General features: G+C 46.4%; 1 protein-coding gene across 1 annotated transcript in view; it reads left to right on the forward strand.

Moving 5' to 3' along the window:
- Positions 1-21,889, forward strand: part of LOC147729104 (uncharacterized) — a 366,822-nt gene that overhangs the window by 321,509 nt on the left and 23,424 nt on the right. Inside the window, exons 5-7 of the mRNA XM_086959794.1 lie at positions 6,439-6,549; positions 6,636-6,660; positions 6,757-6,800. Of these exons, the coding sequence (XP_086815920.1) occupies positions 6,439-6,549; positions 6,636-6,660; positions 6,757-6,800 (180 nt within the window). The remainder of the gene's footprint in view (positions 1-6,438; positions 6,550-6,635; positions 6,661-6,756; positions 6,801-21,889) is intronic.

Consider the following 21,889-nt stretch of genomic DNA (forward strand, 5'->3'; position numbering starts at 1 on the left):
AGACTGGAGATGGGGAGGCTGTGAACCACCTTTGAAGGCCTTGCGGGAGTTTTACAACGAGGGGCAGCCGGGCCGCAATGTAGATAGACGGCGAGAGAGTTATTCCCCCCTCTCGCACGTCCTGATAATTAAAGAAAACGGCTGTGTTTGGGTGAGTCCCTGGGACGGGATTACCGCACCAGCGGACCTTATTAGGCTGAGTAGTACTGGGGGGCGACAACAAGATGGATGCGGACTGGGCCTACACCCAGGCGCTACTGGCCGCGAGAGTGCAGCGAGGGCAAATCCAAAGGCGTGTGGACACTAGAGGACCAGGCCCCACCTCTCTGCAGTTCGCTAACTATACTGGCCCCCTTCCAATAAAGGAATAGTATAGGCCTGATAAAGAGAATCCGCCTGCAGGATTATCTGTAATCCTGGGGAGCCATGGATTGTCTGAGAGGTCCTCCGTAAATAGCATATAAAGCAGGGGGCAAGCCCATTTTAGCCCATTATAGCCCTGTGATTTCTGGAAGAGCGGAAAGAAAGAAGAGAAGATTGGCAGAGAGCTGAGCATCTGGAGACTGGCTTGGGCTCTTATAAGCAGTAGGAACACAGGCATAGTCACCTAGCACATTAGACGTTGCAGCCTGGGCCTCTGTTATCCGCAAGTCTTGGTTATCCTGTAATACACCTGTGCAGCTGGCAGAGGCACAGCCTGGAGACTAGCCCCACAGTCACGAACGTACACGACCCGGCACCACCATTGACCCACACGGAGATACCTTTACAACAATTTGTAGGCAGCAGTACACTACAACAGATGGGGAAGCCATTGAGGAGGAGGGGATATAGTGTCCTCAGCACGGGGTGCAGAAGACCAGACAGGCGAGGAGGAAGAATGTGTAGAGTTGGGGAAAGAGACAGGTGCCACGGCCCCCACACTAGTAGACATTATGTAAGCAATTACGGCATCCAGCAAAGCGCTAGAGACGAAAATGGACGCAATTGGAACAAACTTAAACCTACTAAAGAATGACCACTGCAATCTCAAGGAGCGAGTAACGGCCTCTGAAATAATCCTCACTGATCTACCCGAAGAGGTAGTGGTGCTCCAAAACCGATTTCCACGGTTGAGGCCTGTATTAAAGTCCTTGAAGCCCGAGCGGAAGACAGTGAAGGGAGGTCACGAAGAAATATTATTAGGATAATAGGAATTCCAGAAAAAATGGAGGGCATGGACATAGTATCGATATAAAAACAAACCAACTGGGTAAGTGAAGCCGTGTATATAGAAAAAGGATAAAGCAGAAATAATATATGTCCCTTTGAAACCACTGATATTCACCAGTTATAGTTAGCTCTGGTAACTATAACTCGTTCCCTAAGGTAACTTTAACTCGCTCCCCCACCAATATTATGATACCTAACTAAAACATCCCTTTAACCTTTTCAGCCTGTGCATGGCAATCCCTTTGGTTTACATTGGATTGATGCTTGTCGTTATAGGTCGTGCCCGTCTACTAACCTCCTTTCCCTTTGCTGTTGTCATCATTCTAGGCTCCTTCCCCAGACACTCATAGACAAGGATCCAAGTTGGTTCTTGTTATTTTGTTATATTAATCCAAACTATGGTGTACATGTTCACTAAGTGGTTTATTGGCACTGACCGGTGAGTAACTGAATTTGGACACAACAATTTAAGTAAAACATGCCTATTGGAAAGTTTTTTTAATGGAGCGTCTAAAGAATAGGCGGTTCAATTCTGCTTGAACACTACAAAGGAGGAGATTCCAAAGACCTGGTGCATAGGGAGGAAAACTGCGCCCGCCACTTGTAGCTTTTTGAAATTTGGGGGCAACCGAGGATGTCCAAAGAGGAGCAAAGGGGGCAACCAGGAATATGCCTAGTCTTGGGGCAGTATCGTGAATGGATTTGAAGGTGAAGCCAATGCAGCCTTTAGAGAACAGGATGTACTGTTGCACATATGTTGCACATCTAGAGCCTTGCCGATGCACCACTGGAAGTATTTTCAAAAGAGCAATGTGAAGAGCAAGATAGAGCGCATTAACAACATCAACCTTTGTCCATGCTCCATCAGATAGGGAAGTACTTTTCTCAAGATTCTGAGATAGAAAAAAGCATGAGTAGACTACTGTACAAACCTAACTGAACAAAAATGAGGAGTAATCAATTTTGACTACAAGTCTCTTCTCCACGAGGGAGGGATTGAGGCTAGGAACCATGTCACGGGGTTAGTCGGTTTTGTGCCAGATGTTTTTTTTCCAGTAATAACTAGGACCTCAGTTTTGTCTGTGGTTAGCTTTAACCACTTACCTCTAATCCAATTCCAGACAAAGGACACTGATTATTATTATTGAGAGGCAGTACAATTTGAGAGTCATCTGTGTACAAAAAGATTTCCAAACCCAAATTTGATAAAGCCTAAAGAGAGACAAATATTGAACAGATGAGGGGAATAGGCAAAGATCCGAGGCATGCCTCATGAGACTGAGGTCTTACTGGCAGTAAACGGTGGTGATTTTATTGCTTGATAGTGCCTAGATAACCAAGTTTGACTCCAATTAAATGCAACTAAATGCACACCCTTACATACCTGGTGCTGCCATCTGGATGAGTAAGACAGTATAATCAACTGCATCAAAAGCAGCAGAAAGGTCAAGACGGCTTTATGTATTATCATGGCCCTTATCTAGGTCTAATCATAAAACATTCAACATTTAACAAAACACAGACTCTATATTGTGCACTGGGCTGCAACTCGCTTGGAAGCAGTCTAAAAAGTTTAACAAAAAACTCTGAACCCATGTTTTTAAATAATTTTTGCACAGATAGTGATAGATTATATAGAACAAAGTTTTTTGTATCCTGGTCAGTTTCTGCCTTTTTAGCAATGCCAACACAATTGCTTCATTAAAAGGAGGCTTTTTACAAATTTGACTTTTTCCTCCAGAGAATGTGGGAGCTTCTCTAGGGCACTTGGCTATCACATATGCTAGTGTGTGGTGACATTGTGACTTCCAGAAATAGTCACCCTCACCTTGGACAATGGAAGACCTGCAGAGCAGCATCCAGTCCTGAACAAAATTACATGTTCAACTGCTCGGAGAAGGAATGAGTGGAAGCCATACCTAGAGTTTATTTGGGTACATCAAAAACCATGTTAACAATTGTGAAAACATCTCTTTGCTACTTAAGCTGCACAGTGCCACTCTGTGTTCATTTTTATAGCTGGAGGACCCCACAGAAGTGAGCATCCTTAACCTTTATCTCAGGAGACACGGTGGGGGTGTAAACTCCTGATCAGAATTCATAGGTAATGCCAGTATTCTGGTCTCATCAAATGCCTCAATCAGTCTCCTGAACGGTTTACTAGGCATGGGCAAGGGAATATTCGCATAACGATAAAAAGGAGAAACAAACACTGCCCGGCTTCCTACACTTTGATCCACAGTCTATCCATTGGCCACTGCTCAACAACATTGGGTCTGGGAAGGGGGCAGGATCTCACGAATAAACCCTGTTTCTATTCACACAGAGAGTCTTCTAAGAGAAATGAGATTACAATGGAAGCAATTTTTTGTAAAGATGCCCCACTGGACCTACCAATACCACCACTATCTGCATACTGTTTACAGGAAAAATCAAAGAGCTTTAGCAGTTGATAAAGGAGAATGGAGGATTAAAGGAACAGGAGCAGCAAGTTTCTCTTCGACCTATTTGTTTTTTAGCATTAAGGTTATCCAGATACCCATGTTTCACAGGTCACTCAGTCACTGCCATAGAGATACCGCTGCATCATAGCTAGTCTCAGCTGATTAGGAAGTGTTCATGGAAGAGCTGGGCCCAAATGATCTGGTTAAACTTCTCAAAAGCACCAACCTCTGATAAATCATATAGCAACATCAGACTAGCCTGTCTGAGAAAGGGTGGTGTGGTAGGGAAAGAGGAAGGCAAAAAGGGAGTCGAACGGGCACCTCAGGTGCAACCACGGCCAGATGTACAGTCATAGAATCAACCATTCAAAGGGCCAAAATGTCATACACCCATTTATTGTCCAAGTTGCACCTGAAAGCAAGCTGCGTCCCACTGCTAATAGGAGGGTTATAAAAGTCACAATTTGCCAGATTGGTGGAGGAGAAGAAGAAGCTAAAGGAAAAAATGTATAATATAAGCTTACTGATCCCACTTACAAAACCTGAAAGAACATTGCATCACAGGCAAGGATCACCAATAAATCACCTCTGCATGAAACCACCTACGTTCCCCTCATTAGTCCTAGGACACATCAAGAGCTATTGGAAGGTTTATTGAGAGAACAACCATTACCTCCCATGCTGGCCCGGTCTTGTAGCAGATCTCTGTTACCTTCACTAACGATGCTACTGTGCTACAATGACACTACAATGATGCAACCAGACAGCAAAGCCAAGTCTCACTCTCTAGTCAACACAGAAAAGAAGCAGAATGCTCGAAGGTAATTTGCTCAGGTGAAAATTGATAATGGCTCTGAATAGAGAGAGAAACATTCGATTTCTGCTCACCGATGTGCCTAAACCAATGACTCGGAAACTCCCGAATGTTCCCAGAGCAAAACTCTCTTGGCTAAGAGATAAAGTGGGTCATACATATGTCCGGCTATTGGACTCGAGGCATCTTACCAGGGTAAGCACAAAAGGATGGGTACACCACTCTAATTGTATAGTAATGTGGCGAAGGTGCTGCGACTTACCAAACTACTACCATTCAACGACATTCGACCACATCTGCCCACCTTTATGGAATACAACTACAGTACTTCTTGAGCCATCCCTAGTTGTCATTATCCCATCTTTAATTTATGCTCGTGAATATGTAGACCTCAGCTGGATGGACCTGTGAACATTTCCACTGTGCGTGAGCGAACCAGCAAAGAACCTTTTGATTCTGCATTATAGTCTGCCCAATAACTAAAGAATTATTACCTCATACAGAGCGTGCTTAATTTCTTCACTTTTACAAAATGTGATGCTATATTTTTAGGTCTGGTTACAGGTAGCTTTAAGTATTTGTCACAGGGGTGTTGTTACTAATTCTTAAAACAGTGGACGTATGTGAGGATACTACTGGCTGTTTGGTTTATCATTTCTCCTCCAATGGGATACATCCATTGCAAAGCATGGGGGGCTCCTTTACAGGGAATCATCAGTCATCACACTTTTCTGCAACATACAACCTTTTATCTCATATTTGTATTCTAAACACCACCATTACCATCAATCAATCAATAATTACATTTGTAGAGCGCACAACTCACCCGTGAGGGTCTCAGGGTGCTGGGGTGCGGGGGTGCTGCTACTGCTCGAACAGCCAGGTCTTGAGGAGTCTCCTGAAGGTTAGCAGGTCCTGGGTCTGTCGTAGGCGGATGGGGAGGGTGTTCCAGGTTTTTGCGGCGAGGTGGGAGAATGATCTGCCACCAGCAGTCGCTCTACGGATGCCGGGGGCGGTGGTGAGGGCGAGGTCAGCGGAGCAAAGCTGGCGGTTCGGGGTGTAGAAGGGGAGTCGTTCATTGAGGTACGCTGGGCCGCTGTTGTGAAGAGCTTTGTGAGCGTGGGTGAGGAGCTTGAAGGTGATCCTCTTGTTGACGGGAAGCCAGTGTAGGTCTTTCAGGTGGGCTGTGATGTGGCGAAGGATGTCGAGGATTAGGCGTGAAGATGCGTTCTGTATGCGTTGTAGTCATTTCTGGAGTTAGGCTGAGGTTCCTGCGTAGAAAGTGTTGCTGTAGTCCAGTCTGCTGGTGACAAGGGCCTGGGTGACTGTCCTTCTGGTACCGGTGGGGATACATCTGTAGATCTTGCGGCGCATGCGGAGGGTGTTGAAACAGGAGGAGGAGACTGCGTTCACTTGCTGGGTCATTGACAATGCGGAGTCCAGGTTGACTCCCAGGTTGCGTGCGTGGTTTGTGGGACTCGGGCAAGCTCCCAGTGTGGCCGTCCACCATGAGTCGTCCTAGGCGGAGGGGGTGGATCCGATGATGAGGACCTCCGTCTTGTCCGAGTTCAGTTTCAGGCGGCTGATCGTCATCCATTTGGCGATGGACTTCATTCCTGCGTGGAGGTTGGATTTGGCGGTGGGGGGGCCTTGGTGAGGGAGAGGATCAGCTGGTTGTCGTCGGCGTATGAGACGATTTATGGATGACTGGATTTGCATTCAATACCTCATTAAAGGCTGGCCGACTTGCTTTGCCATTGCTTATGTTACAATCTACTTTTGTACACCAAAACCAGTGGGTCTAATATTAACCGAATGAATGACAACACATTTAACAACACCAATAAATTGGCTTGCCAGCGGTATAAAAGTTGTAAGTTCCATTGATAAAAAAGGCATTGTGACAATATATTTTGATCCAATGATGGAATTTCTATTAGTGAAGTCATTATTTTTCATCCTTTTCAGGTCCTCTGGGCAATGACTTATGGAAGCTCATTTTGATTGCATTAGGATCAGTAACTCTGATCAGTGGATTTATAGTATGTCTGATACTTCTCATGAGGAACAAATCTAAAGGTAACAGGACTATATAATTCTGCAAATAGTTATGTTGTGTTTATCACTATTACTACAACCGTTTTTATCTATGTCATCTCTTGTAGGGAAAGAAGTTACAGCAAGTTTCAGGTACTGTAAGAAGCCAGTGTTCGCACCATCACCACTCATTACTTGAGTGTGAAGTAAAGACACTAATCTGATTTCTCCTCCTCTCTTTCTTTTAAGCACTAGGAACACAGATCACCCAGGAACTCTTGAAAACGACGAATGTAAGTGTATTTAATGTTTTTGGAGACCTCGGACTCTTAGTAGCAGTTAATGTGAAAGCTCTTTTGTAAGCTTCAAAGAAGGGAAATAAAAGGTTACAATGTATTATATATTGAGGATGAAAGACAAAACAGGCGAGTGTTACAGTAAAGCACATTCCCTGTAAAATGGGTGCTGAGGTATGATGATCATGTTCAGGCCTCGGTCATTTTTTCAACAGTTGTGAATTTATGGTTTTGGTTTTAGTTTGCACGTTATCACAACCCACCACCACCAAACGTGGGCAGCTTTACATTCAGTTGTACAAGTTAGGATTATATCACTGCAGTGAGGTCTGTGCAATAAAATTCAAGTAAAGGAACTTGCTAATGTGAGTTTACTAAAATAGGGGAAGGGAGTTGTTTAGCTGCAGTTTTGTTATTGCAGTGAAAGCCAGATTCCTGATTCGAGCCGTTGTGTTGTCTTTTTTATTTGACCTGATAAGCAGACACAAGTGCTCTGCTTTTTTTACTCAGATTCAGCTTATTGTATACCCAATCATCAGAACATACACAGCACATTGCCAACAGTAGTGTAGACAAGCAATAGTCATTCCTGACTAGATTTCAGAATAACATGGAAAATGTCCGCACTAGCATTTGCTTTGAAGTAACGTTACATCAGATATGCATGAAATGCATGAGGCTGCAATTATTATTATTATTATTATTATTTAATTTTATAGAGCGCGTAGTCACCCGTAAGTATCCCAGCGCTAAATGTAAGTATCCAAGCGCAATGAGATAACGACTGATAAATGCATAATAATTTGTGAGCAGCATCGCATGGCTGTGTACCCAAATAAAAACGAAAAAGAAAAGATTAAGCATTCTCTTGTAACTTTGAAAGAAAACCATAACAGACCTTAGAGGAACAGGTCAAGGTTTACAGTAGGGAGGTCAAGGGGAGAGGCGATGGTGTGACACACGAAGTATGAGACAGAGCACCCCCTCTATCTGGTGTTAATCAAAAAGCTGGAGTATTCGGAGCTTCACTGGGCGGAAGCAGGTATTGAATTAAAGGCTTCCACAAGCTTTGGAACTTTTTCTCAATTTATGCCAAATTGTGTGATATCCGTTCCATGGTTAAAATATGATATGACAAACTCGGGCGAACCATTGCGCTAGTGAGGGGGCTGTCTGTTTCCAAATGAGTGCTTTAAGCTGCTGTGCCGCTAGGAGCAAGTAGCTTCAGGAAAAATACGTCCACCGTGGATCAAATCTTCCGCCTCGTCCTCCTCTTCTGGAAATCGGTGACCATCGAGGGCGGGAGATTGTACATGGTGTTCGTAGACCTGAAGTCAGCATTCGATTTGGTACCACGGAAAAAACTCTGGGAGGTCCTGAAGGAGATGGGAGTGCCCACCAATCTACTCCAGGCCATAATAAGACTCCATCAGGGCAATTTTGCCCAGGTACGATGTGGGCGGGGTGGAGTATTGTCAAAAAGGTTTCCTGTTTCCCGGGGGGTCAGGCAGGGTTGCGTCCTTGCTCCTACTCTTTTCTGTCTATACGTGAACAGTGTCATTTCACACTTAGTTAACGTTAGGGACAATGACGCCCCGGTCTTGGCAGGCAGGAGGGTGCCGGCAATTATGTTTGCTGATGACACCCTCCTGCTTTCCAAATCACCCATGGGAATTCAGAGAATCCTTGATGGTTTTGGTCTTTTCTGCAGGCAGTATGGCCTTGAGATCAACGCAGGGAAGACCAAGTACATGATCTTTAACCCCTCCTCCACAACCAGACCTAATCCATCCCTAAATTCCACGGTTCTAGAGAGGGTCAAAACATTTCAGTACCTGGGCGTAACCCTCCAAGAGAACCTTTCCTGGGGACCACAGATCGCAAGTTCGCGAATAAGGCTTTCTCAACTCTCTGGGGCTCTGGGGCTATTTTAAAGGTTACAAACACCTCAACATACAAACCTATAGCTCCTGCAGTTGAGATGTACAAAACACAAGCAAAATCTGCTGCACTTTACGGTAGTGAACTATGGGGACACCAAGCTGCAATTGAGCTGGTACGTGTTGAAAATAACTTCATGAGACGTCTTCTGGCCCTCCCAACTGCAACTCCTTTGTTTCCCTTACGTCTAGATCTGGGAGGACCTTGAATCCAAACTTATAAGATTCTGGCATAGACTCTGGTCAACAAAGGAGCTTAGTCACTATAGGCAAGATCTTGTGCATGTTATGAACTTAAACCACAATGACAAGATCCCTTGGCTAGCCTTTGTTAAAAAAGAATTGTTCCGGCTTGGTTTTAATGAGCTGTGGGTGGCTCCAGAAATAGGCTGTAACAAGGTCCCCTGGAAAAGACTTGTGGAAGCATACAAGGAACAAAATCTTGTATCCCACATGACTGCACCCAGTATCGGCACCTTAACTCACTGTTTTATTGAATCCAAAAATTCTTATAAGTTTGAAACTTTTATGGACTTCATCTACCCGATTACGGCAAGGAAGCTTTTCATACAGTGGCGGTTTGGCACCCTACCTATCAAATCCTTCACTAGCAAATGGACCAATGGAGGGGACAAACTATGCCCTGGCTGTAATTCGTGTGATGTTGAGGAAATCCATGTTCTGTTTTTTTGCCCCACCTATAAGTCTCCAAGGAAATATTGGTTGGTGCCCCTATGTAGGAACATGGCAATAAGGAACTGTTTAACATCTTACAGAATACTGAAATCTGATTCCTCCCCCCACATTGTTTTCGCAGTCTCAAAATATCTCTTCGCCATGTGGCGCATTAGGTCCAAGTTGATTAAGGTTAAACCAACATAGGATGAATATCTCTGCCACTGTCTTATTGTAACCTTTGGCTCCCGTTGGTAATGCCCTCCATCATACTGCCTATTTTATTCTCACTGATATGAATTGTGTTGCTCCTCCTTTTATGCACTTTATTTACTTGATTTTAAATGGTAAGAAATGTTGTTACTTGCTCTTGTATGCATTTCAATGTTGATTTTAATATTCTTGTATGTATTTTTATGCATCTTTTATGGCCTAAATGGCCGAAATAAAGATTTTTGGATTGGATTGGATTGGCAAGTAGCTGATAAGCTGCCAGTCTCCCTCCCCACAACGCTAGCAAAGAGAGTCTGTTTGGTGTGTGGTACCATTGAAACATCAATTTGTAGACTGTTTCCCTGACAGAGAGAGACTGGGGTAAGTTTTGGGTATATCTCGCCCCAGAGTCTGCCATTGCTTGGGTGATATGTCTACCTGTGTGGTGGCCTGCCTTGTTTACTGGTAGGCAGCCACGGCCCGTTTAGGGTGTGCCACCGGGCGGTGACGTGGGGCGGGGGAGGGGCAGGGTGGGGGGTTGTAAAATGCGGGATATGCACGATTTCAGGTAAGAACAGAAAAAAATTAATACAACGAATTTTGTTGCGCGTGCTGCATCACATTTGGCGCTGCAGCGCGTGCAACGAAATTCGTTTTTTTTCCGGTACTTACCTGAAGTCGTCCGTACCCCGCATTTTACAACCCCCCACCTTGCCCCTCCCCCGCCCCACATCACCGCCCAGTGGCACTCCCTACACGTGCCGTGGCTGCTGGTAGGCATGGGTACGCATTGGTGTAGAGCAGTGTTTCCCAAACTGGGCTCCGTGGACCCCCAGGGTTCCTTGACCCATTCCCAGGGGGTCCTCAGGCAGCAGTTTTAAAAGCACTGCAAAGTCCCTTGTAGAATTATCAGTTTTCGAGCAACAATAAAAGTGTTAATTTTAACAACAGTAATTAATGTAACTGCTGGAGAGAGATGCGTATTGTTCAGTGGCAGGTTTGACTTATCTAATGTAGCACAGAGGGTTAATATGCCTGCTGCAAAGAATGCATGCCATGCATTTTAAAAAACAGTATTTTATGTGCATAGGTCAGTGGGTTACTGCTTTTGTCACAGAGATTGTTTTGTTACTCTGCGGCTCTTAAGAGACATACATAATCTGACCTATAAACTGTCATCAAGGAGCTGCTTTTACACTGCATGGTACAAGTTAGTAACATGTTTTTTCCCAGTCTTTCATTATCCTGATGCTGCTAAAGGGGTTTATTTGGGTGGAAATACATTTTTATTGTTAGTCAATGCTAACCACTGTGTTATGTTCTGAATCCTGAGTTTGTGCTTCTCCAGACCTAGCACTCTTTAAAAATGCCTAGCAGTATTAGACATGTGAATCCTACACCTTGTAGTCCCCTTAGCCTTATGTAACATTTTTCTGTACACTGATTTACACGTATTATTCATTGTCTCTATATGTGTGTGTTGTAAAGTGCTCTGACATCCTACAATGGTATGAGAGACGCTATAAAACAAATGAAATACATGTGACAGATGTGCTATGGAGACATGAGCGGCACTGTTGGAAGGTGATAATGAGGGAATCATTGAAGAACCACAACAAAGATTGTTGTATCCTGGTGCATAGTAAGGTCTTCATTTACTATTCTTTAAAAGCTGATACAATTTAATATATAATGATAAATGTGTTGTAGAATGCACCATTGTATCCTACATTTTCTGGGGGGAAAGCCTCCCAATGCCCACTTTGTAGTGGTCAGGCTCACTCACTGCACTTGATGTGCACTGTATGGGGACTGGCCTGAAAACATTTTCCAGGGCTACTTTGGGTTTCCTGGCACAAGCAGGAGCCTTGTACTGTGAAATAAAACTAACCATTTAAAAGTTAATCACGGAGATGCAGCACCAACCTTCCCACTCAAATGTTTTCTTTTTTCAAACTCTTTCAATATAAAATACTAAAATCCTTAGTAATTTGAGTATTTCTTTTGTGTGCACATGTGTGTTTATTTTTTCTAATTACTCTTTTAATGTTTGAAATTTAAATCATACAAATTGCTGGGAACCACTGGTGTAGTGTGTTGAAGCACCTGGTAGGTGTTGGATATGAGGCCTTTCAAGACAGTATAAGTGTGGACTGGCTTATCGAAGAGGACGTAGGGTTGAATGCCCGCTGGATATACCGGTGGGTGTAAGGTCCAATGCTGCAGTTGACAATACTAAAGCCGTGAGGGTTCTGTGAGCTAATAGTCCACTTTGCACTGATCGAAGGACTTCATACCATCCCCCCATGAATACGTCACGGAGTGTCCGATATTCCCCGTCGATCCAGTGGTGGAATGAAACCATTCCACCATGCTGGTGGGGGAGTCAGAGTTGTGTGCAATCTGTGTGTTTGGGGAGGGGAAGGGATTCAGACCCTTTTAAACAGCCACTTTTTCCCATTTATTGAGTACCTTCCGAGTAGGGGAGGCGATATGCAACCTACGCTAGCGGGCATGTTTGGGCAACCACATCAAGTCCCACAGTGGTCAACACACTACCGCTCGGTCCATGTGAAACCAGTGCTGCTCACTCTCTCAGACCACTCACGGGCCTCGAAAATTCATAAAAATTTTCTAGATCTGCAGGGCTAGTGACTTAAATAATAAACTCAACCTATTTGTAGTGGTCTTGACCGATAAAACTAGTTTCAAATGATGTGATCATGGGAAAACAATTAAATTAATTGAGCCGCCATTTTCTTCATTATCACACATGAGAACACCATCAAATGTGCTAGTTCAGCTTGTATGCTGTACAAAAAAATCTTTCGTTTGGTTTAATACACTAAACTGTCTTTCCATATATATTACAAATCTAGCCGCATATAGGATACACATGACCCCTGACTTGTCTCTTAGTTCATTCACAACATTTTCAACAGGGTACGGGCAGGAATGTTTCTCAAATCATGTTTAAAAAATATAACTTTTAATAAATACATAACTAAAGCATAAAATGGTAGCACACTGTAATTTGTAATGGGCAGATTTTACATTGAAATGGCCACAAACTTCCCCACTGACATGCAGCTTTACTGATAAAACTATATAGTGTCCAAACAATAATGTTTGGAAATAGAGTTTCTGCAACTATGTATCATTTACACATCTAAATGTAAATTCAAAAGGAGTGAAAGAGTTGTGTTGAGACAGGGGGTGGAAGGGCAACACCAATATTGTTGTGAGACCCTCAACAGTGTTGTTACGCCAAAGACATGTCTCCCGTTGACGTACTTAGCCACTGATCGTCACATCATTCCACCAGGAGGGATTGTCTCGTGAAAGTAAGACCATATAGGAACCCCCATGTGAGGAAAAAAAAGTTCAAAAATACCTCCTACCTTTAGAAAGGACGTATTTTATAATGAAGATCAAAGGTAGTGGTATTGTTAAAAAATATGGGATGTGGAAAGAGAGATATTAGGTGTCTCTCACATCTATCTCTGGAAGAACCAGGTCAACATGTTTCAGCCAATTTTGAACCCCATGGGTCGATGGCTTTTGTCAAGATCGAAAGGCTGTATTTTAGGAACCCTTCATGAAGTCAAATTAAGCCAAATCAAATGTGACACTTTCCCTACAACCTTTGAATTTTTTTTCTTCTTTTTTGGTCATATGGGACTCTTTGTGTAGTCCTTGGTTTCTTTTTTAGAAGGTCTTCATAGGTTAGGGCAGAGGCGCAGTATTACTATTCCTTTCATTAGAGAGGAGAAGCTTAGTCTTTCTGTGTGCACTCCTACAACACGAAGTCTCTCAAGCCTTACACATCACCAAGTAAAGTGTTTTGGTTTGCTTTGCTCCTATTTAACTCTTTGTTTGCATCACACTTCTTAATTACAATAAAATTTGCTTTTTTAATTCCTGATAGCTTTTGAAATATGTGTACTATTAATTTACAGGCTATTTATTTAAATGTTATGTGTTAGAAAGAATTACTGACATCTTCGGACAGCTCACTTGACAAAAACCTGTAACTCTAGTAAGAGAGAGACAAATAAACCTAATTTTCCAAACAGCAATTAGTTAAAAGACAAACTGACATTTGACCTCTTTCCTTGAACAGACAGCAAATGTGTTAAGATAAAAACAAGATTTAATGGCATTTTTATTGCACATTCACTTTCTGAATGAACAGAACACCTGTTCCTTTCCAGCCTAAGTTTACTTGCCAGATGGGACTAGTAGTTGACAATTGAAAGTGGACGAGTAGATTTTTCAAGGCCTGTCGGAGATATTACACAAGTGGGCAGCCCAGTAATACTCAAAAATATTGGGGCACACCAGACCTCCCCTATCCAACGGATACAGCTCATTTGCTATCCGGGGATGCTATCTGGGGACGCTTCCTGTTCCAGATAAAGGTTCAGATTTCGCGTTGTAAACGCCGGATGTCGTCCTGTAGGATCGGCATAGGCAGAGTCTGAAAATGTTAGAGGAACAGCGGAAGTACATTAATTTTCACAACATTCACAAGCCCCATCCAAGAGAAGTGTAGGGGGTTCCATCTCTGAAAATCGACCAAGATGGAGTGGCGTAGGTGAGGCCAGTTAGCTTGAGACCAGGAGGAGAGTTTAGGGGTGATATTGAGGCCCAAGTATTTAAGGGCAGCCTGGGACCACTGAAAAGGTGCTAGGCGTTTCAGTGCTGGGAGGTCCTGAGCAGGATGTTCAAGATGAGCACTGAGGACTTGGTCATGTTGATCCGAAAGCCTGATACGACCTCATAGGCCTGGAGGCAATTCACAACTTCTGGGAACGAGATCTCGGGCTGAGGGAGTGTAAGGAGTAGATCGTTCGCCAAGAGACTAATCTTGTGGTGTTGGCTCCCATGTGAGATACCTCTCACCGTGTCCATGTTGCAAATCGTAATGGCGAGAGGCTCGACTGACAGAGCAAACAATAAGGGCGATAGTGGGCACCCCTGCCGTGTACCACACAGGATGGTAACAGGCCTTGTGAGCTGCCCTTTAACCAGCACCTTGGCCACAGGTGTCACATACGAGGCCATTATCTTGGAGAGCAAGCCCGGCCACAGCCAATCCTTACCAGCACAATGCAGAGGAAGGACCCATTTACCCTATCAAAGGCTTTCTACGTGTCCAACGAGAGGAGACCTGCAGGTATGTTGTGGCGGTGCGTCTTTTACACTAGGTGAGCTATGCAGGGAACGTTGTATGCATCCTGTCTATGGCGTATAAAGACGACTTGATCCGAGGCGATGAGGACCGGAAGGTAGGGTTCCAGCTTCTGGGCCAGTATTTTAGTAAATAGCTTTGCGTCCGTGTTGAGGAGGGCTATAGGACGATAAGAGGAGCACAAGACCGGATCTTTACCTGCCTTGTGTATGAAATAGATTTTGGCCGAAGTCCTGTTTCATGAGAGAAGGAGTTAAATAGCTGTACTAGGTGATTTGTAGATAAGGTAAAAAGAGCAGATAAAAGAAAGCTGGGAGGCCATCGGGCCTAGGAGTTTTACCCAGAGGAAGAACCCTGATTGCCGCCTGGAGCTCTTCAAGAGTAATCGGCTCATCAAGGAGATCTGCTTGACATGGATGCAAAGGCTCCCAGTCACAGGCATCAATGTAGGATTTGATCATCACAGGGGACGGCTCTTCTCAAGAGTGTAACATTGGATAGTAATTGTGGAAAGTATGGAGTTTGTCTCATTCCAATGTCGCCCAACCCCAGTCATATGACCACAGTTTGGCAATATGGGTCTTAGCACGCACTTGGTGAAGCTTGCGGGCTGAGCGTCTGCCGACCTTGTCAGTCAGGAGTACTCACTCAGCCGATCACGTCCGATGTGCGAAGTTGACACCGCAGCACTGCAAGCTGTCGTTTAGTGTGGCATGAGGGTTTAGCTATGTCTAGTTGCTCCAATTGTTTGATTTCCTTCGTGAGGTTGGATTCCACTAGCCTAGGTTCCTGCCCTTGAGCAATTGTGCTTAGGATGGGGCTTAAAAGCCATCCCAGAGAGTATGCAGTGAGGTTTCAGGGAGGGCATTAAGGGAAAAGTATTCAGTGATGACTTTTTCGGATGTCGGAGTCATCAACTTGGTCTCGCAAGAGGCGTGGGGGGCAAGCGCCAGGGTCTTTGTGGAGTGGCTGCTACCCTCCCATGTCAGCTCTAAGTGCGCATGATCAGAAACAGAGTTGTCCAACAGCTCTATGGTGTCTAGGCGGCAAAGGAGAGATTAGATAACAAGGGCATAGTCGATCCGCTGACCCCTAAGGAGTTGAAGTGTGGTTAGTAGCGTCCCTCCCCGTCCTGGATCAACCTAGGGACTGAGGTTTTGAAGCCTGTCTTACAAAGTATGCCCACCCCAAGAATCTTTGTATTTGTGCACCCCCAATGGTGCCTGGGGTATCTTGGGTGTGACATGTAGTGGCAATCAGTCCTCAGCAGGTGGATCTCCTGCAGGAGGATGACATCAGGTCATGTTGCAGTATGTATCGCCAGATTTGCTTGCGCTTGTTTGGGGAGTTTAGGTCCTGCACATTCAGAGATATCAATTTAATGTCTCCCACCATCGACATGATTGCAAACGATGTGTGTGGGGCACACTACAGCAGGAAGGGGAGTAGCTCTATGGGGAGTGCTGCACTATGAGTAAAGGGAAGGCGTTAACACCCAACTCTCCCCCAGAGGAGAGCAACCCAAAGAGAATCCAATCTCAGCCCCCAGCATTGGGAATCCATTGTGTTAGAAGGTGGTTCTGACCATCTGAGCCGCCCGGATTTTTCACTTTTTGAACACCTAATTGTGGAGCTTTTACTGTGGGAGAGCCTCATAAGCTGGGACTCACCCACAGTGAACTCATGATGAAAGAGACTGCATGGAGATTTTACCTGTGTCCCCCTGGTGAGACTAGGCCTCTGCGCTGCAGCCGGAGTAAGGGGCTCTGGGCTGGTTAGTGTAGGGGCTGCGCAGTGGAGATTCCTAGCGTGCGCAGCCCAGGAGCAGCTAAAAATTGAATGGTGTGGCAGGACTTATGCAGAGCTGGGTGGTGACATGGAATAGGCTTTCTACAATGGGACTAACATTTGAGGGAAAGTTAGTGTGATTTACAGTTTTCACTCCATTACTCTCCTGTGAGAATGGGGAGCACATGGGCTAGTTTCACTTTCCTAGGGCCTACAAATTCCAGACACGCACTAAAGTCCACTGTAACGTATGTGACAAAAAGTATTCTACAGAGTCCAAAGTCATATTTGTACTGCTTTTGGGTTATCCAGAAATGTCATATTTCTCTTGATTCAGCTCATAACCAGGGCCTGGCTGGGGCTGACCCTACCAGGCTGAAGTAATGACCTTCCTCCCCAAGCTGTAGCATCAGAGGCCTAGCCTTTCACAACAAGCATTCCAAGGGCGAAGGTCTCCTCTCCAAGAAGAGAACATGGGTGGAGCTACAGGTTAATCCATCCGCAGCTGTCACCTGGTGTCAGGCACCAAGCTGCTCTGGAGAGAAGGCAGCGAGGGGGGAAGGGGTTTTTAGGGACCATGTGGAATGAGACCCCTGGACGATGCCATTTTTAACTAACCCAGAGGCCTGGGCAGGAAGGAGGGAGCAGGGGCAGAGAAGTGATGTGTCGCTGTTTGACAGGGCAAACAGAGACTTCCTGCCAGCCCCCTCCCAATTCTTTAAAAAGAATTTGCACAGAAAGAGGAGCTCTCTCTGGGGTGTGGTCTGCTGAAGACGAATTGTGCTGGAGCCTGGCACCATGGACAGCTAGAAGGAAGAATCTCCAAGCTGGCCCAGGACCCTGACTTGCGCCACAAGGGAAGACCAGGACCAGTGAGCAGAAGCCTGGGCCTCTGCGCAAGGAGAAGAGATGCCTAGGAGGAGAGTCAGTCAAAAGACTGACACAGGGAGCCAGTGAAGACAGCTCCCTGCTGAATCCCCACTCTGGGAGACCAGGAGGGCAAAGGAAAGTGCTCCCAGTGGCTGGAGTGCGCCACCAGGAGTAAGAAGAGGCTAGTATCATGAAGATCGGTCCCCTGGAAGCTGATATATACCCTCCAGAGGTAGGCAACCTTTGACCTCTGGCCAACCGACGACGAATCGCATGGGGCTCCGCCGCCGGTCAAGGATATGGCCCCGGGGTGGGTTAGGTCCCGGGGACTGCTCAGGAGAAGAAAAGTTTGAGAGCGTACTGCGCTCCCCGTGAAAACTGCCCATGTGGGGTGCCATGAGCCCACCCTGTCCCCCACCGTAACGGGAGACAGGAAAGCGCCGTTGCGCCTGCTGCAGATAGTGCAAAGGGGCCTGGGATCCCAACTCCGAGCCTCGCTGAAGGCAGAGAGCGCTGTCACGTCCCCTCGAAGATGAAAGTCAGGGAGCCAGGAGCCCACCCTGGCCCCGGAGTCACCGCAACGAAGTCTCTGAGGCCCAAGATACCAATTCCGGGCCCCGACACCCAGGAAGCAAAGCTGGGGAGCACCATCGCGCTGCCCGTGAAGGTGACCCTGAGGGGGCCCAGGACCTCATCCCTGGGCCCCGAAGTGAAGGTGAGATGCCATCGCACTCACCCACGGCATCCTCAGGCTGGAAATTCTGATCTACAGCTGGGGGTTGCTTTAGGGACTGCAACACGGAATGAAGATCTGAGTTGGGGATGTCTGGAAAAGGGCATCCCCTGGAGATGAAGTGGTGTAATTGCACCAGAAATACATTTACCCATGTTATTTCTTTTTAGAGGTACTGAAGGTCGGATGTGTAATGTGAAATACCTGTATAAGGTGAAATCATAAGCCAAGTGGGATTATGTGGCCAGAAATTCCTGCTAAGGTGTCTGGCTGTATCTGCTTAATCCTGTGATTTTAACTGTGATGCCTTTTAGGGGCTTTAATTGCAATGCATTATCATTGTTATCAGTACCTCATTTAAAGTGATGCCCAAACATGTATTCTTGCTACTGCGTTAGGGGAAGAACAGCCCAGACTGTTAGACACTAAGATGTAGAGGAGGTGTATACTGTATGGTCAGTATGAAATGCTCAGTCAGGGTTACGTGTCCCCAGGGCAGGTGTACCCAATTTTAATGCTTGTTGAGATAATGGGTTGGGTCGCCACTGGGATGGTGCCAGTTGGCAAGGCTCTCGCTCCAGGTTGTGTCAACCCACTGCATTAGGGGGATAGATGATGTGCATACATGGGAGTGGTGGTACTATAACCCACCCCACTGCGGGAGGGGTGGAGATGTTATGCAATGTCAAAAATTAATTCCAACAGCTTATATATATTTGTAAATTGGTGCTCAGTATTAAGTAGTGTGTGAATTTAATAAATGTACTCTTACTTTTATAAAGCAAAGTACAGACTGGACAATTAATTATTGAGTGTTATTTCTGCTTACCTGTAATGGTGATTACTAGCCTACACCACCTCCCTTGAGTAAGCTTTAGCCTGCTCTGCAACGCTACCCTCTGAGAGTCAATAGGGTGTTTGGTTCCCAGTGAAAGACAAATGTGACATGTTATTTGTGTAGGCCTCATAGATACTGCCTCGTTTTCCAACAAATTGTAAATGGTGGTGCAGGGGGAAAGCAATATCGCCTGAAACTGCGACTCCTGCCTCTCCTGATGTTGGGCAGGACCTTTGACAATCTTGGCAGAGCTCGCTGGCAATAAGAGTCGACCTGGAAAGAAGAAACAATTACAACCAATAGTAACCACGGACCAACAGGGCACAACAGTGACTTCCACACATCGCGGAGGCTGGCGCAGAGTGCTCTGGATCCGCTAGAGGAGTCACCCTCCTGAGGGGGAGCAGAGTCCCTTGCAGAGCATGGATAGAGAGTCTCTCCTAAGCCTGTGGCCCAGCGCTGCCAATAGAATGGAAGTGAGTTCACAGGACAGCGTCATGATGGCCAACACAAGTGTAGTATAGTGTTTATGTTCAAAGGGAGCATCTAGTAGAGTGTGTGGGAGAGGTTCCTACCCCCAATGCTACAGTGATGATGGATGATATCCCATTTGGTTCTCTTCATAGATGCCTCTGTCTGTCCTTTGTAGGGGCGTTGCGGTTTGACCGTGGTCCAAACCGGTCGGAGATCTCTTCCGGGTGGGTCTTGGTCATCAGGAAGTCCCACCAGGTGCTTCGCCTCCGTAAGGGATCTCAATGAGCGGCTTCAGCCCTCCCACGTGAACAAGAGGGCGAAAGGTTGGCCCCACTGGCAGCTAGCCCCAAGGTCGAGGAATTTGTTGGTGATGGGTTTAAATTCTTGTTGCTTCTGCAATGCAATAGAGGACAGATCTTGATACAGTTGTACGGTATGGACCCGGAACACCGGTTCAGCTTTGCCCCTGGAAGCCTGCAATATCGCTTCTTTCTTAGTAAAGAAGTGTACTCTGGTCAAGATATTCGGCGCCGCTTCTTTGCGTTCAGAAGCTGTGGCCACCCGACGCCCTGTCAAGAGTCCGCGGAGAGGCGTCATCATCTCAAATCTCCTGTAGGAGGTCAATAGTAAAGGACATGATGTCATTGCCCCCACGTCCCCGGAATGCAAATAATTTTACGGCAGCTTCTATTTCCCAAGTCCTCCTGCTTGGATTGTATCTCGATGTATTGCTATTTCAGAGCTGCTACCCGCCACAATAGCATCTCCTGATCGTGCGTCCACGTTACGTTCAAGGTTGTCCACTTACTCACCTATATCGGAGAAGTCTTTCCAGATGTGTCCCAGAGGCATGATTTAAACTCATCCTTGAGGGAGCTAATGTCCGAGAGAATCTCTTGCAGGAACCGATCCATGTAAACTTGCGTGACTTGGGCCGAGGATGGGGGCCCTGTCTCTGGGGTCTGAGGGGGGGTGCAGCGCTTTATATACATCACTGTGTTGTCTTTTGCAGCTTTGGAGCGTGGCATAACGTTATGTTCTTTGCCAGGCCCAGATCAAGAAAGCGAGGTTGTTGGACGCGTGCCAACAAATGTAATGTAGTGGAACCGATAGATAGGGGCAGGTGAATGGCTACCGTTGTGATAAGGCTGTATCTAGCTGGAGTGGCAGAGACCTGGTTTTCAGGTCCCAGGGAGGGTAGAGGATGCTTTTCCGGGTCCACTTTACCACTTTACCCCCTCCCCCCATCTCCAGACAGGGCTGGGTCTCTGTTGATCGGGGTTGTCCACCCTGCAGAGTCTATTAGGGCAGCCACAAGTGGAGCAGGGGATTGCACATGAGAAACCTCTAGGGATAGTCAAGTCCCACAAACAGCACAGGAGGTTCCCACGTCTAGAGTCGGAGAGGCCCTCAGACCTCCAGGCAGCTGCGTTATGAGGAGGCGGTCCCCTGGCTATCCACACAGCCCCTGCACAGACCCATCCAAGAGGCCCGTGCCGACTCTTTTCAGGTTCAATGATGAGAATAATTGCGGGGCATCTGTCTTCACACCCCAGCCAACCGCAGAACGGGATACCCTTAAGGCTCACTCACAGATGGAGAGCTGCCGGTGGGCCCCATCTCCCACACGAGACAGGGCTTCCGACCCCCGGTAGAGGCAGGAAGTATCCATGGGTCTCAGGGGCTTGGGCCTTAGAGGGTTGTCCAAGGACATTTTAGTCAACCACACAGGGTGCAAGCCCCGGGAGAAGCCACAGGGATCACAGGTTAGTCATTTAACCCCCGTGCTTGCACCTCATCTCTTCATCCATCTTCTGTTCTGTGACCGAGGTGCTGCGGGGGTTTGGAGCGAACAGGTGTGGCCCAGTGAGCTCACTCCACGGTGGTTACCAAGACGGGAGATCCAGGATCCAGGCCACTTCCGCAGACCAAACACCTTCCGCGGCACCCCATGGTGCCTGATGTGCCAATCAGCTGCTGATACACAGTAAGAGCACCGCAGCACCACCTTGGATGTCGGGCAGCGGTCCAAATGCTCTCACCGAGTCCGTGCGGAACAGCAGGCCGCAGGAGGGGTCACTCAGTCCCTGCAAACGCACCGCCTTCTGGGTACATCTCTCCCCGCCAGAGGAGTCAGTAGAGCTCTCCTCGGGCCCAGGGGAGATATGAACGATGACCCCACAGCAGTGAAGGCAAGAGAGCTTGCCGCCCTTGCCGGGTCGCCCCTCCTCTCGCTCTGCGGCACCCCCAGCATCCCTATCTGTAGGCAGGAAAGAGGCAGTCCCCCCTCTAGGCTTCAGTATTATTTATTCTATTTTATTTCATGCGATTTTATATAGTGCGAACATTACCCAAAGGTGT

Source organism: Lissotriton vulgaris, chromosome 2_2 (genome assembly GCF_964263255.1).
Source record: "Lissotriton vulgaris chromosome 2_2, aLisVul1.2, whole genome shotgun sequence".
In the NCBI taxonomy this organism is placed as follows: domain Eukaryota; kingdom Metazoa; phylum Chordata; class Amphibia; order Caudata; family Salamandridae; genus Lissotriton; species Lissotriton vulgaris.